The sequence below is a fragment of the Lithobates pipiens genome, unplaced genomic scaffold (assembly GCF_037356315.1).
Source record: "Lithobates pipiens isolate NorthernLeopardFrog02 unplaced genomic scaffold, aLitPip1_a1.2 Scaffold_8, whole genome shotgun sequence".
NCBI lineage: Eukaryota > Metazoa > Chordata > Amphibia > Anura > Ranidae > Lithobates > Lithobates pipiens.
In genome coordinates this window covers 104,722,241-104,739,166 of record NW_027507903.1, presented here as the reverse complement: position 1 = coordinate 104,739,166, position 16,926 = coordinate 104,722,241, and the positions used below count along the sequence as shown (strand labels likewise).

The window sequence follows — 16,926 nt, the reverse complement described above, 5'->3', positions numbered from 1 at the left end:
CAGTCACTTCATCTAGAAGAATGTTTTTGGTGCAGGATTCATAGGCACAATTGGCACCCAAAGACCAATTTTTTTGCACCTGTTTGACAGGTTCATATCAATGCAATTTTTTTTTTACAGCAATGCCAATTATTTCTTTCATCAAGAGTACCTCTATATGGTTACGATGGGAAAGCGCCACCGACGCCCAAATACACTTTTTTTTTATTTATTTTTTTTTTTTTTTTTCGTACCTCATGGGACACAGGCCTAATATTCATTACTGGCTGGGTTATACTTTATCTCCAGGTGAATGGACACTGATAGACCAACGGTCCCTAGACTGGAAGTTATCCCCTATATAATCCCTCCCATACAGGAAGTACTTCAGGTTTTTTTTTTACCAGTGTCTGCAAGGTGGATGTCATGATCGTTTGAGGTCTGAGGGATTTTAAATGAATCAAGGTTTTGACCGATCGGATCCATTTGACACAGGCTTTACATGCTTAGATAAATGGTACCCGAGCCTTGCAAAGAAAACTGCAGATCCCACAAGGTTTTTCCTGTAATGCGGCCTCCAGGTGCTGGACCCTGCAAAGTGGAATTCTGGACATCACATTGCTAAGGCATTCCTGTGGGGTGGTGTACAGATTAGGCTCTTAGTTTCTAAGTTCCCCTATGCCTGGATGGGTAAGTGAAACCCCTTTATTTAATATTTGGGGGGTGTCACAGTGATTGTAACAATCAGTCAAGCTAGCTAGAGTGTCCAGATAGTTTTGGGATAGCTGTAGGTGTTTGCAAAGTGTATTTTTTTTTTTCTTGTGTCTGGCTGTTTGTTACCTGTATGATGGCGCACGTCGGCCGGCATTTCACCTTGGTTCGCCATGGCGTGCGTTCGCAGAAGCGTCACTGGGCTCAGCAGTTTGGCGACCAGGGTGCACACGTATTCGCTGCGCATGTGCTGTAGCCTATGTCTGGGCGCACAAAGATTTGTGTAATACGTGAAACCGGCCATACCCGTTCGCTGGGACTGCGCACGCACAAAATGTTGCGGCGCACAGCCAGATTATTTAAGCTGTGTATGCCAAGTATGCCGTGCTTCCAGAAGGCAGCTATGGGACACAGAGCAGGTTCTGAACCAGGCATTTGCAGAGGTTCATTTTCTTCTTACCCGGGTCACGTGAGTCACCAGGTGTTACTTGGTGGGCTAAAGGTGCTTAGCAGGATTGTTGCATAGGGGCTTGGTGAGCCCTATTAAAGGGTCTCCTTTCTGAGGTGTTTTAATACACCCAGGTACTCCCTTTTTCTGGCTAGTGAATGTCTTCAAAAAAGCGGAGCTGGACTAACACTACAGGAAAGGGCACACCTATGTCATCTGTAGTTCCCTAGTGCTGTATCCCCTGAAAGACCAGAGGCTTCTGGGTAATCTGAGCCACTGCGCCTAGCTGGGATTGTACCTACAGTCAAGGTTTCTCATTTGGCTCTCTTATTTGTACATATGCGCAGACTTGGGCTTAACTGGTCAGCTGAGCTTCCTTGTAAAAAGTTATTGGCAGGTTTCCCCTTTCATGGGGAACATTTATTTGGTGATCATTTGGACAAATGTATACAAATGATTTCCAGAGGGAAGAGTTTGCTACTTCCTGTGAAGAAAAGCACCAGGTGTCCCTTGTTTAAAACCTGACTGCTTCCTCAAATGTCTCAGCGCCAAGCCAGTTCCGCTGCCAACCGGGGCGCTTTGGCAAGGCCAGGGCCAGAAAAAGCTCTGGGTCCAAAATGCTTTCTAAACCCAGCACCAAGCCCTCCTTTTTTGAGGGGGCACCCCCACTCCAACGGATGGGGGGGAATTCTGCTGCGCACATTTGGAGAACAATAGTTCAGGACGAGTGGGTCACCTTGACTATAACCCGTGGTTTAAAATCTGGAATTGCGGGGAGGGGGGGGGGGTTTGATTCCCCCTCCAGAGGTTTTTAGGATCCAGCGTTCCCTCGGATCCTCCAAAAAGACTTATTGCTTCAGGCACTACATCATCTAGTGCATCAAGGAGTGATTGTGGAGGTTCTTGTACTCGAAGGGGTGCTGGGTTTTACTTGAAGCCCATTTTTGGACTAGGATACCTGAACCAGTATCTACTGATCCAGTCCTTTCGGATGGAGTCTGTCCGCTCAGTAGTAGCCTCACTCCAGATGGTAGACTCTCTAGCCTCCATCGTGTAGCACTGACTCCCGAAGGAGCGGCTGAATTTATTGGGCTTACCGTTATCATCTTCACCTCGTATGCGTCTAGGGGTTTCCCAGGTAGATTGCCCACAAACTGCAGAGACTGACGATCCACTTAAAGGGATTTTTATTTACGAAAAGTCTCTGCCCCAGACTTCTCTATAAAACACGTGAGGGAAACTTGAAAGCTTGTAGGACACTCGTGTGGTACCAGTATCTTGCAGCCAGTCTGGCGATGCTACACGAGGTTGGATTCACTTAGGTCCTTCAGCTTGTCCAGGCTCTTGTGAGAAGCCAACCCTTGCTTGGCCTTCTCCCGAAGAGTCCTCCCCTGGATAACTTCACAGTTGCTGGGCCTCTCCACTAACTGAGACAGCACCGGACCACCTCCGAATCCTCCTTTGTTTCCTCGCCTCGGGCTAGCCAGCCCGAGACGTAAAGTCAGGATCCGCACCCCAGGCCATGAATGTCCTGGGGGCTGGTCAGGAGGACCAGGACCATGCAGTCAGAACATACTTCTGGACCGGACCCCTAAACACGTGACATACACACCTTGAGTACCCCCTACCAGACGCCACAGCAAGAGCAAAACTCCCACTGGGCTGGTTCTGAGAGAGAATAACCTTAATGCAACCAACTAGACTGTTTCAATGCCTGTCAAAAGTGACAGTGCCCCCCATGGCCAGGCAGAACACCCTAAAGTCCAGTCGGCCTGATGCTGAGGTCAAAAATTTAGAACAATTGGGCACAAACCAAACTGCGGTTTTAAGGGTAACATTAAATTGCAAAAACATATAGCGCATGCTCTTCAGGAGCCGGCGCTACAATCGATATAAAGGATTCCCATTTACATGTACCTATATTTCGGCCTCATCAGAGGTTCCTTGCAATTTGCAGTAGAGGAATGTCATTTTCAGTTTGTGGCTGTACGCTATGGGCTTGCTACAGCTCCCTGGGTGTTCAAAAAGGTCCTAGCACCAGTACTGGGCATTTAAAGGACCCAAGGAATCCTGGTGCTCGGGCATCTGGATGACTTCCTGCTCAGAGAGCACTCGCTACAGGCTCTAGAACAGAGCAAACGTTCACAGTGCAGTATTTTGGAAATCTTATGCTGGATCATAAATACCGAAAAGTCAACCTTTTAAACAAACTCAAAGTCTAAAGTATATAGGTCTGATCCTAGATACGGTCCAAGCAAGAGTATTCTTGCCACCCACAAGAAGCTGTACCCTGAATAGTCAGATAAGAGGCACCAAACAACCCTCTATTCGGCTCTGTATGAGCCTTCTAGTGAGGATGGGTATCCTCCTTCGAGGTGGTGCCCTATGCCCAGTTCAATTCCAGGCCTCTACAAGAAATCTTGTTGGCTTGGAACAGGAAAGGACAAGCCCTGGATTATCCAATGTGTTCGATCTCACTACAAAGTATATTCCCATGGGCAATAAGTTTATAAGGCTAAAAATAAAACCGTTGTGGCTCACGGCCAAAGTTAAATCTATAAACTATAAAAAAATGCACTTTTAAAGAATATAAAAATCAAGGAACGCTAGTGTCATTTAAATGTTACAAAGAATATAACAGAATATGTAAAAAGGCAATAAAGGATGCAAAAATTCAAAATGAAAGTTTGCAAAAGATAGGACAAACCCACAAAAATTCTTCAAATATATTAATAGTAAAAAGGTCAAATCTGAGCATGTAGGCCCGTTACAAAATAATCTGGAGTGGGTGACTGGGGACAAAGAGAAGGCTAAATTATTAAATACTTTCTTCAGCTCTGTGTATACAAAGGAGCATGGGGGGGCTCGTGTCCATAATGGGGGTGGTACAGACGCAGCCCCAAATCCACAATGGCTCAAAGGTGATATGGTCCAGAAATATTTGGACAGAATAAAGGTGGATAAAGCACCTGGACCTGATGGCATCCACCCACAGATCCTAAAAGAATTGAGCTCTGTAATTTCAAAGCTATTGTATCAAATTTTTAGGGACTCGTTAATGACAGGAATAGTACCACTGGATTGGCGCAGGGCCAATGTGGTGCCTAGATTTAAAAAGGGAACAAGTAACTATAGACCTGTTCATTTAACTTCTATAGTTGGGAAGATACTGGAGGGATTAATAAAAGACCACATAGATGAGTTCTTGCAGGAAAAAAATATTTTAAGCAGCACACAGCATGGATTCATGAAAGACAGAAGTTGTCAGACAAACCTGATTTCTTTTTATGAGGTGGTATACTTGGATTTTGCAAAAGTGTTCGATTACAGTTCTGCACACACAGCTCATGTGTAAGGTAAAGTCTACAGGTTTGGAAATACCAGTTTGTAAATGGATAGAAAACTGGCTAAAAGACAATTCAGAGAGTAGTGATGTTTCTTACTCTGAATGGTCTAAGGTTATCAGTGGTGTACCCCAAGGTTCAGTGATGGGACCCTTACTTTTTAATATCTTTATAAATGATATAGGGTCTGGGGATCAAAAGTAACATGTCAGTTTTTGCAGATGACACCAAGCTATGCAGTGGAATAACGTCCTTACAGGATTTCTCCAATTTACAAGCCGACCTCAATGCTCTGTCTAATTGGGCGACTATGTGGCAGATGAGGTTTAATGTTGAGAAATGTAAAGTTATGCACTTGGGGGCTAAGAAAATGCATGCATCATACATGCTAGGGGGAGTACAACTGGGGGAATCCATAGTGGAGAAGGATCGGGGGGTTTTGGTAGATCATAAGCTCAATAATGGCATGCAATGCCAAGCTGCGGTTTCCAAAGCGAGCAAAGTCCTTTCCTGTATTAAGAGAGGTATGGACTCCAGAGAGAGAGAGAGATATCATTTTGCCCCTGTTCAAATCATTAGTAAGACCTCATCTGGAATATGCAGTTCAGTTTTGGGCACCAGTTCTCAAAAAGGATATCGGGAAACTGGAGAAAGTGCAGAGAAGGGCAATCAAACTGATAAGAGGCATGGAGGAACTTGGCTATGAGGAAAGATTGGAGGAACTGAATTTATTCACTCCTGATAAGAGGAGATTAAGGGGGGATATGATCAACATGTACAAATATAAGGGGTCCATATAGTGAACTTGGTGTCGAGTTATTCACTTTACAGTCAACAAAGAGGACAAGGGGGCACTCCACGTCTAGAGGAAAAGAGATTTCATCTCCAAATACGGAAGAGTTTCTTCACAGTAATGCCGCGTACACACGATCGGAATTCTCGTAGAAAAAGCTCTGATGGTTTTCCCGACGGAATTCGGCTCAAGCTGTCTTGTCTACACATGATCACATCAAATTCCGATCGTTTATAACGCGGTGACGTACGACGTGACTAGAAAAAGGAAGTTCAATAGTCAGTAGCCAATAGCTTGTCTTGTAGTTGAATCTGAGCATATGTGATTTTTAGCGTGTCGGAATTGCATACACACGATCAGCATTACCGATAGTTTTTCCATCGGGAAAATTGAGAACATGCTATCAGTTTTTGGCTGGCGGAAATTCGGACAGCTAAATTCCGATGGAGCATACACGCGGTCGCATTTTCTGATGAAACGTTCTCGTCTGTCTTTTTCTGGCCGGAATTTAGATCGTGCGTACGTGGCATGAGAGCTGTGAAAATGTGGAAAAGACTCCCTGCAGAGGTGGTTCTGGCCAGCTCAGTAGATTGCTTTAAGAAAGGCCTGGATTATTTCCTAAGTGTACATAATATAACTGGGTACTAACATTTGTAGGTAAAGTTGATCTGGGGAAAATCCGATTTGCCTCTCGGGGGATCAGGAAGGATTTTTTTTCCCCTGCTTTAGCAAATTGGATCATGCTCTGCTGGGGTTTTTTGCCTTCCTCTGGATCAACTGGGGGTATAGAATTGGGTATATGGGATTGAATAATAATAATAATAAATAATAATAATAATAATAATAATAATAATATCTTTTTTTCAACCTGACTAACTATAACTATACAAGCTAGCCTTCCTGATGGCTATCACCTCTGCTAGAAGGGTGTCTGAGTTGGCCGCCTTTTCATGCAGGGAACTGTACTTGATCCTCCTCCACGACGGTCCTGTTGCGACCAGTTCAATCCTTTTTTGTCAAAAGTGGTGTCAGCCTTTCCTTTAAATCAGGACATTATTTTGACTTCTTTTTTTCTCTCAGCCACGTTTTGGTGGAAGAGAGACTGCATTCTTTGGACATTTTCCAGGTAGCCGAGGTTTATTTTTCTAAATCTGCAGAGATCCGAGGATCAGGATTTTTTTTGTTTTACCAAAGGGACCCAAGAAGGGGCAGACGGCTTCCTAAGCTTCCATTGCCAATTGGATCCATCAATTGGTCATTCAGGGCTATGGTCTGAAACTTAAAGCTCCTCCCTTTTTAGGGTAAGAGCTTATTCTACCAGGGGTGTAGGAACCTCCTGGGCTTTTTGCCATCCGTTATCTGTGGCTTAGATTTGTAAGGCTGCTACCTGGTCTTCAGTGCATACGATCACAAGTGGATGTTCGAGGAACCAAGCATTTGGCTTTCGGTCAGTGTACTGCAGGCTGCCGTAAAAGGTCTGATGGCTATTGTTTGGCAGGGTGTCTACCTCCCCTCAAGGCTATTGCTCTGGGATGTCCCAGCAGGTAATGAATATTGGCTTAATTCTGTGTCCCAGGATGTAAGAAAATCTTTCTTTGAGTGCATCATGGGACACAGAGGTCCCTCCACTCTTTGAGGATTCAGTGTTTGCTACAAAACTGAAGTACTTCCTGTATGGGAGGGGTTATATAGGCAATCGTTTCCTGTCTGAATACCTTTGGTCTACCAGTGTCCATTCACCTGGAGATGAAGTATAACCCAGCAGATAATGAATATTAGCCAAACTGTGTCCCATGATGTACTCAAAGAAAAGATTTTATGGGTAAGTGACAAAAAAAAACATATTTTCTGCACCTGTATGACAGGTGCATATCATTGCAATTTTTTACAGCAAGGCCAATTCTTGCTTTCATCAAGAATACCTCTATAGGGCTATGGTGGGAAGGTGCCAGCAACATCCAAAGACCAATTTTTCTGCACCCGTTCCTACCAGAATATATCCAAAAAATCTCAAATCTTGTTCCCAATGCGCTACATCGTGGCCTCCTCATACACACTGGCTCCCCATCTGTTCCTGAGCAAAATTAAAGGTAGTTTTTTAATTTTTTTTTTTTATTTGGCTTTATAAATGCAATTATTGCTGCAGCAGATTCTAGACCTGGTACAGGTCTGCCACTTTACGGGGACCCTCCCAGGCTCTATTTTGGAAGGAGTTTTTTATTTTTAGGCGTTCATTTTAAAAATCACTGCTCATTTAAAAATGAAGTTTTTCACTTTTTTTTTTTTTTTTTTTTTAATACACGACCCTTTTGTCAGACTGCCGCCATACACAGGGGCCAAATGTCCGCCGGTTTCCACTGAACTGGCTGATGTTGCCAAACATTTGGCCTGTGCGTACTATAATGAGAATTTTTTTTTAATTTTTTTTTTTGCGAAATGCATAGACAATGAGTAAAGAGTGCAGTGGGCTTTAATGGCTCCTGAGTTACAGAAGCTACTTTTATTGTTCCTGGACCTCCCATTTTATTTATTTATTTTTTGCTTTTTCCTGTAGTGAAAAAAACACCACTATTAAACTCCTTAATACATCCTCCAAAAAACACTCCTGGGGGAAACTGTTCTAATATGTGTTGTTATTGTTATTATTATTATTATTATTATTTTTTTTGTCATCCTTGTGATTTTTTTTTTTTTATCCAGGAATCTCTATGGAGATCTTGAAGTCAGAGGACTCTTGTATCTACAATCTAACATGTCTACAAACGTTCAGGATCTTTTATCCACCCTGCCGCCCCTTGCCAATGCATCTGTGGACCTTTCTTCGATAACTGTGGATGGTTAGTACAAAAAAAGTTATATATATATATATATATATATATATATATATATATATATATATATATATATATATATAAATTATTTTTTTGGTGGGGGGTTCTTTCTGTATTTGGTTTGACTTTCTGCATTCTTTTTAGGCATGCATAAGGAATTAAAAGTTTATCCTTTCAATTTCCGCCTAACAAACATGCAGTTTGCTATAAATTTGCTGGATATGGCCTCCACTGACTCTCAGAAGCTCAGCAAAGATCTTTCTAAAATGGTGAGTAAATGTATACAGTTTTACTTCCTCTAGATGAGTTTTTTTTTATTTATAAAATATTTGTGCAACATGCACCTCCTCATCTCAATCACCCTGATATTAATATTCAGAATTATCATTTCATGTCAACATCCATGCACTTATGCTTAGAACTGTGTAGTCAATAATAATCTTTAGCACTACAGTCCTTAACCACTTGCTTACTGGGCACTTAAACCCCCCTCAGTCCCAGACCAATTTTCAGCTTTCAGCGCTGATGCACTTTGAATGACAATTGCGCGGGCATACAACACTGTACCCAAATGAAATTTTTATAATTTTTTTCCCACAAATAGAGCTTTCTTTTGGTGGTATTTAGTTACAGCTCGGAGTTTTATTTTTTGCTAAACAAACAAAAAAAGATGCAAAAAAAAAAATCATGTTTTAATAGTTTGTTATAAAATTTTGCAAACGGGTCATTTTTCTCCTTCATTGAAGTGCGCTGATTAGGCGGCACTGATAGGCTGCATTGGTGGGCACTGATGGGCTGCATTGGTGGGCACTGATGGGCTGCATTGGTGGGCACTGATGGGCTGCATTGGTGGGCACTGATGGGCTGCACTGGTGGGCACTGATGGGCTGCACTGGTGGGCACTGATGGGCTGCACTGGTGGGCACTGATGGGCTGCACTGGTGGGCACTGATGGGCTGCACTGGTGGGCACTGATGGGCTGCACTGGTGGGCACTGATGGGCTGCACTGGTGGGCACTGATGGGCTGCACTGGTGGGCACTGATGGGCTGCACTGGTGGGCACTGATGGGCTGCACTGGTGGGCGGCACCGATGGGCACAGATAAGTGGCACGGATGGGTGGCACGGATGGGCACTGATAGGTACCACAGATAGATGGGACTGATGGGCTCTGATAGGTGGCACTGCTGGGCACTGATGGACGGCACTGCTGGGCACTGATGGGCGGCACTGCTGGGCACTGATGGGCGGCACTGCTGGGCGGCACTGGGGTGCAGCACCTTTGAGGCAGATTGGGTGGCACTGTGGGTGGCACTGTGGGCACTGAGGGGGGCACTTACTTTTGCTTTTTATTTTACTTCAGGATGGCACTGCGGGAGGCAGGTGGGCACTGGCAGGTGGCAGGTGGTCCCTTGTATTGATGGCTGTGATCGGGACTGATGTCCCGATCACGGCCGCCGGTGATCGGCTTTTTTTTTTTCTCCTCGCGCTGTCAGCGCGAGGAGGAATAATAGCCGATTACCGGCTCCGTTCTATCACATGATCAGCTGTCATTGGCTGACAGCTGATCACGTGATAAGGGGTCGGGATCGACCCCTTGCACGGATCGGTGATCAGGCGAGTCTCATGGACTCGCCGATCAGAGCGCACCGCGCGCGCCCCTCAGGGGGCGCGCAGGCCGCTCGTAACCGGGACGACGTCAATAGACGTAGTCCCGGGAATGTAGGTCCGCGCTAATGCCGTCATTTGGCAATAGCGCTGTACCGAAGTGGTTAAAGAGGGATTCCACCTACAAAAAAAATATTAAAAGCCAGCAGCTATAAATACTACAGCTGCTGACTTTTAATAAATGGACACTCACCTGTCCCGGGGTCCAGCGATGCCGAGGTCGATCGATCTCTCGGCTGCTGCCGCCACCATTCTAGGTGAGGGAATCGGGAAGTGAAGCGAATCGGCTTCACTTCCCGGTTCCCTACTGCGCATGCGCGAGGAATTGTCCGCGCTGTCTGCTGGGACACACACGGGTCCCAGAGACAGCGCGACAGGACAGGAAGAGGCATAGACTCCCACGGGAGTCTATGCCCAGAAGTGGGTGTAAATACCTGTCTTTGACAGGTATCTCCACCCCCCTCCCCCCTGAAAGGTGCTAATTGTGACACACCGGAGGGGGGGAGGGTTCCGATCAGCAGAAGTTCCACTTTAGGGTGGAACCCCGCTTTAAGGGCTTTATCCTGTTTAGCCATTTCACCTCTTGTTGTGAATTTTGATCTCATTGGCAGATCATTTTATCAGCAATCTTTTAGATAAGATCAAGTGTGCTAAGGGTATTTGTTTGTTTGAACCAGAGAGTAGGAGCAGAGCAACTTGGCCAGCACAGATAGTTATTGGATGCACCTTGAGGGCTATCGCGTGGCAGGAGGAGGCTGTGCTAGGGAGTTGACTCGGCCAAAAGTGTTTAGATTTCCTAGCAAAGTCAAAGCTGCACGGTGCAAGTCAAATCCTTTTTGGAAAGGGGAAACAAATGCCACAAGTAAGCACTTAAATAAGATTTTTCTGTGCTTTTACTTGCAGTTTTTAGGTTGGTGACAAGGTTTCATTAAAGCGGAGTTCTGCCGACTTTTAAAATAAGGACACTTGCCTGTCCAGGGTGTCCGCGATATCGGCACCCAAAGCCGATCTCTCCCTAGGCTCTTGGGTGCTGCCACCGCCATCTTTGGTAAGGGAATCGAGGGGCCTTGCGGCTTCAATTCTTGGTTCCCTACTACGCATGCGCCACTCGTGCTGCACTATCCCACTGGTCCCTGCTGTCTCCTGGGACCTGTGTGTCTCCCAGAAGACGGCGAGGGGGACGGAGAAGTCCCTGGAAATGGTGTAGATCCCTCCGGTATCTATGCCTGTAAGTAGGAACAAAATATCTGTATTTTGCTGGATTCACATTTATGCAGTTTTAGTGCTTTTTGCATTTTGCAGATTTTCACTATAGTCCATTTAACATTATTTCCACATCGGATGTGCAAGATCACATAGCCCATGGAAACTGATCCCCTTTTCTTTTTTTCTTCAATAGCCGGTGCCCATATTCTTTCAGCACACACTGTACATGGCTACCTCCCTGGAGCTTGTGTAGTTTTCTCACTAATGTTTTTATTTTTTGCACCTTTATGACCTTTCAAACTTTTCAGTTTTGCAGTGTTTTCAGCAAATGAGCCGCTACTACAGTGAATTAAGAAAATGCATTAGGAACGCAAAGCTGAAAATCCTGTGTGCGCTACAAGGATTTCAGTTTTTCAAATTAGAAAAGTGTTTCTTTTGCAGTTCAGGTGTTAAGATTTTCTTTCTCTCTGTAGATCGCATTGGCTTTGTATGACAAAAGTCTCCTTCAGGTGGTGGTCCGAGAATTCTAGTGAGTGCCAATATTTTTCTAAAGCAGTTTATCTCCTATCTTAATGTCAATGGAATCCTTGTTTCCAGGTCTCAGGGAATTAAAGTTGTGTGTTATTATTTTTTTCCAACCTACTGCCACAAAACTGACCTTTACAAAAGTGAAAAAGGCTCCCCTCTAATCCATACCATACAACATGTCCACAGCTTATTGCCCATGTTGATAGGGGCAAGGACCTCCAATGCGGCATCTGTCCCCCGCTGCCTCTTCACTGAGAACTGAGCCACCGCAGATGGCCAATCAGCAGATCTCCTGCTCTGCTCCTCCATGCTCACTGGAGTACTGAGCTGTGGAGGGGCGGGGAGCGGCCGTCTTGGCCTCCTAGCGTTTCTGCTAAAACCATATCTATCAGGGATATGTAAGAGTCTTGCTATGCCTCATGGAACTTGTACTTTTGCAACAGCTGGAGGTCCACTAATTGCCTATCCCTGGTATATATAATATTTGGGGGTTCTGAGTAATTTTCTAGCAAAAAAAATGATTATTACACGTATGAGAGAAGTGACAGAATTGGCAAGGGGTTAATTACCATAAGTAATAAAAACAATATACACTAATGATTTTTATAAGGTAATTTTTACTATATTTTTAAAAACGACTCGAGCAGGTGGCTTAACAGAGAAATTACTGAAGTTTGAAGTTATAACTCATACTAGTAATTTCACAGTAAAAAGATAAATTAATTGTTTTACCATATACAGTGCCTTGCGAAAGTATTCGGCCCCCTTGAACTTTTCAACCTTTTGCCACATTTCAGGCTTCAAACATAAAGATGTTGATTCTTCACAAAAAATAAAAATGTTATATCTTTGTTTGAAGCCTGAAAAGTTCAAGGGGGCCGAATACTTTCGCAAGGCACTGTAATAGAATAAATCATATATTTATAACAGCAGCAGATTCTCATTCTCCCTCTTAACTATGAAGAAAACTTAGGATTGTGGGTAAATCTTGCACCCAAAAATCCATTTATTTCCTTATAGTTAGGCTGGAAGCATTTTTATTGGACAGCTGGGGCTAATGGCACTTTGCTATTGGTCCAAGACTCCAAGCTGTCCATTGAGCTCAGTGCTTCTGACATGATTACTTGAAAGAGTTCTCTTGAAGCTTCCCCAGCCACTTCCCAGTCCCCAGCTGACTGAGTCTCATCCGGTACTCCTTCAAAACTCCATCCCTCTACACATGCCTTCAGCAACAAGAGTGGTTGACCATCTGGCAACTTCCTCTGCTGCCTGGCAATGACCGCTCTCCGGCCCCCCCTCTCCCCCTCCCTCCCCTGCTGCTCCACACACGCCGCAGCCAAGGTAGAAAGAACCCTGATCATCTGACCTTCTCTGAATAAATACCCTCTCCCAGCTGATTGGCAGAAGTGTGTGTAGGAAAAAAATGAATATATATATTTGTACGCATCGCCTGAATCCACTGTAATTCCTCATACTGATGTCAAAGGTCACCGTGCCACCTATTGACAAAAGGGAGAAATCGGGTGACGCCAGACTTGGGAGAAATCCATTTGATCAATAGACTATGAATTAGCCAGGCTAGCTATGCTAAAACTGTATAAAGAGTGATGCAGATGAGTGGCCGCTGAGATACCTTATAACAAACCAGGGTCACAGTTCAGACATTGTGGCTAATGCTTTCTATTTTTCACTAAAGAAAAGTGCAGTGGCTAGGTCTATAAAACGTTCAGATGGCCCTTGTACAGCCAGTAGTACTTCTAAATATATATCCGCTTGTTGACTAACCTTCGTGTAACAATAAGTGAAGACTGAGATGAATTAAAGTTTTGCATTTGTGTGCTGTTGTGTACTGTTTTAATTCTGTTTTGTTTTAGTAGTGGCTCTGTAGTGTGCAAAGGGGACCTGATTTACCAGTTTCCAGCTCCTGGCAGTGGGGAAATATTACGACAATTTCTTAATGCTCTGACATCTGATGGCATGTTGGGGTCACCAACCTATAAAGTGGATTTACAATCTGTAACTATTGGAGGTAAGGAACGTTTATTTTTGTGAACCTACCTCACCCTTTAAATTAGGATATGTTCTACAGAATACGATGGGTGTTTGCATACTCTAATAAACTACTGAGAAAGATGTTATGGGCACGCACAGTACTGCTTTAACTAATCTACAAAATGGATATTCGCTTTTGACATACTTTAGTCTCGCTCTTGTTTTGTTTTCATTCTTCCCTATTTGATATGTGGTTTTGCTTCAGCTACATCCTGTAGATAAGGGTCACTGTGACCCAAAGATAGTTTTGAGTATTAGCACATGTTTTATTGAATGATGATTTCTCAGTCTAATCTAATATCATAAATGATGAGTTAACATATGCTGAAAATGTGTTATTAAAGAGGAAGTAAACCCTTCCAAACAACTTGGACCTATAGGTAAGCCTAGATTAAGGCTTACCTGTAGGTCCAAGCAATATCTCCTAAACCTATATGGTTTAGGAGATATTTGCCCGAAAATGGGCACCGCTGTCTACGACGCATGCGCCGTAGACAGCGGCGCGCAGGCGCACTAAATGCGGCAAATCCAAGAATGGATTTGCCTAATTTGTCGACTCCCGTGCGCATGCGCGGGAGTGACGTCATCGCGGCTTCGCCGTATGGCAGCGGCGGAGCTGCGAGGCGCGACTCCCGTGCGCATGCGCGGGAGTGACGTCATCGCGGCTGCGCCGCTGTGATTCGTCGGAGCTGCGAGACGCCACCAGCAACATGGATGCGGCGGACTACAGGGGACAGCGGCGACTTCGCTGGCTCCTGTGTCAGGTAAGTGACACATAATGAGCTACTATGCGATGCATAGTAGTCCATTATGCTTTACCTTTGCAGGGAAAAAAAGAGGAAGTAAACCCATTAGGGTTTACTTCCTCTTTAATGATCATGGAAATATCGCTGCTCAGAAATGGACAAAAACTGCTAAACGGTGCTCTGGTGTACATGCCAGTTTCTCTAGCATCATGTTATATTTGTGTGCACCCTAAACCTTTTTCTTCTAGAATAAAGGCGGTATCAAATTAAAACTTATCTTCAACACTACATTAATTTTTCACCGTGAAAGTGAGAAAATGAAAACTACTGAATTGCAAATACTTTATCCTATACGCAAATTACAAACAACGTTTTTATCAGTTATTGTAAGCAAATATTGGAGTAGAATTGGCATAAAACTGTGTTAGTGATATCTGACTGTAAAGGCTCATAAATATAGATCTGTATTACCCAGGTCTTTGGACCATTCCATTTTGTGCACAAAACTATTGAGCGCAAAACTCTTGCAGACCAGAAAAGGGAATCCTTTCTGCATATGTGTATGCAGTCACTGCATCTTGTACAAAAAATGAACGTTGTATGTGTACCAAGCTTAGTGAGGTGCCATACAACAGAGGACTGGTACACTTCTTCCCTCCTGTTCTTGGTGAGCCATCTGACAGTAAATGGGTAGCCTTGAGCACATTTTGCATCCTATATAGATCTGCCATCCACAAATGATTCACAATCTGACTGCACCATAACCACCAATATCGCCAGATATTTTTAATTTTCTTTTCTTACATCAGGGGACACGGAGCCATAGTAAAAACTATGTGGGTTATATCGGACTATCAGGTGCTGGACACTGGCATGCCCCTTAAGGCGTGTACTTCCCCCATATAACCCATCCTATTGCTGGGAGTCCTCAGTTTGTTTTCCCCAGTGTCTAAGGTGTAGGGTACGAGTAAGGATGTGTTGTGCTGAGCTCCACGGGCAGTAATCCTTTGAGAGCCAGCCATCCTGACTGGATCCGTTCTGATGTCTTTGTAATGGGCTAAATGAATGGTACCCGGGCCTCGTAAACCGAAAGAAACAAGGTTTTGCTTGCGAATGCTTCTCTGAGAGCTGGGTCCTGAGATTCAGCACTTTTTGGTAGTGAGGCCAATAAGTTTACTGGCAGGGTCCTCACAGGTCCAGGATTGTGGGTTAACCTGAGAGTTCCCCGGTTCCTGAAGGTTTCCTTTAAGGTCTCTGGGCCTACCGTTTTTTTTTTTGTTTATCTCTGATAAAACCCTGCTGCTGCGAGGATAAGGTAGGGGAGATTTTCTCAGGAATTTCTCCTTCTATGTATTATGTTGTCATGTCTTTGTCACCACTGGGGGCTGTATTGAGCACTCACCATCCTGACGCTGGAAACAGCAGAAGCTTTCACTCTCCTCTCCAGCCGGCTCAGACCCTCTGGTAAGAAAAAGGGGGGTCTGATTTCTTCCTGGTCCCCCAGATTGGAGTTTTTTCTTATTTGTATGCCAGACCAGCTGCCTTGTTGTTTTTCTGAAAAAAAAAATATTTTTTTCAGCAGACCGCGGCTGCTCGGAAGAGCGGAGGATTTACCCCCCTCCCCCCCCCCAGCCATACTGCAGGACACATGACAACATTGTACTGTATAGTTAGGATTAATGGCAGTTATTGTATTGTACTATAGCCTAGCAAGTGTTACATTCTTTTGCAGGTAGTGCCTCTGCTTTGTGCTGTAAGCTATGAGTGGCAAAAAAAACAGGAACTCCTCCTCTAAGGGTTCTAAGGGGTTAATGGTATAGAACAAGCTAAAAACCCTTTCAAAAGAGTGACATCCTTCCCTGAGAGGTATACGGCCAGTCAGATGAATGTCAAGGGTAGAACACTTCTGTCCCTGTGTATTTCATACAAACTGTTTTTTTTTTTCTTCTACCATTTAAAAGATTATTGCTATGATGTCTCTCCATAGTAGGACTAAACATAGCAGATTCCCATCTAGTCCCCTGGGCCCTTTTTGTTGAGGTGCAGGAGGATGGGGATCAGGTAGATCTTCAAAAATATTGGAAGATACTTATCTTTCCTCTTAGGAGGATCCTAACAGGGAGGGAGTAACCTCACAAGTCAGGTTTTTTTTCTACTCCCTTACTTAACCCTCTTGTTGCCTGAAGCACAGGCTCTTGAGGTATCGGCCTCTAATAAGGTTTATTTGAACCTCCCCCACCTGGGGATGTTTTTTCCTATTCATGCATAGCTTATGTATTCTGAATGGGAACATTTCTATGACGAAGTGGGGAGTTCCAGCAATTGATGCTGCAATCACCTCAGTGAGCAGTCTCACATGTCCAGTGGATAATGCAATGATGTTAAAGGATCCAGCAAATTAAAGTTGGCACTTCCTTTTAAAGACTAGGTCTTTTGCAGCTCTTTCTGCAATTGGTGTATCTCGGTCCATTAACCCTTTAACGTCTGCTCCACTATTTTGGTGGCGCACAATTTGAGTCACGCTAATTCATTGAAAAAGTGGACTTCTAAGGGTTAAGGAACAGGTTGTGAGATACCTAAAATTCTGCCTGATCAGCAGGCCCGTCAATGGGCTGGTGTA

The 16,926-nt window shown here is 44.2% G+C and overlaps 1 protein-coding gene across 2 annotated transcripts in view; it reads left to right on the top strand.

The window, feature by feature from the left end:
• The window catches only part of LOC143961409 (uncharacterized), an 86,276-nt gene that overhangs the window by 37,794 nt on the left and 31,556 nt on the right, over nt 1-16,926 (top strand). The window contains exons 6-9 of one of the 2 annotated variants that reach the window (XM_077470687.1): nt 7,976-8,112; nt 8,251-8,375; nt 11,454-11,509; nt 13,386-13,537. In XM_077470687.1, the coding sequence (XP_077326813.1) occupies nt 7,976-8,112; nt 8,251-8,375; nt 11,454-11,509; nt 13,386-13,537 (470 nt within the window). Of the gene's footprint in view, nt 1-7,975; nt 8,113-8,250; nt 8,376-11,453; nt 11,510-13,382; nt 13,538-16,926 lie in introns of both variants that reach the window. The other variant, XM_077470686.1, reaches the window with a different exon arrangement.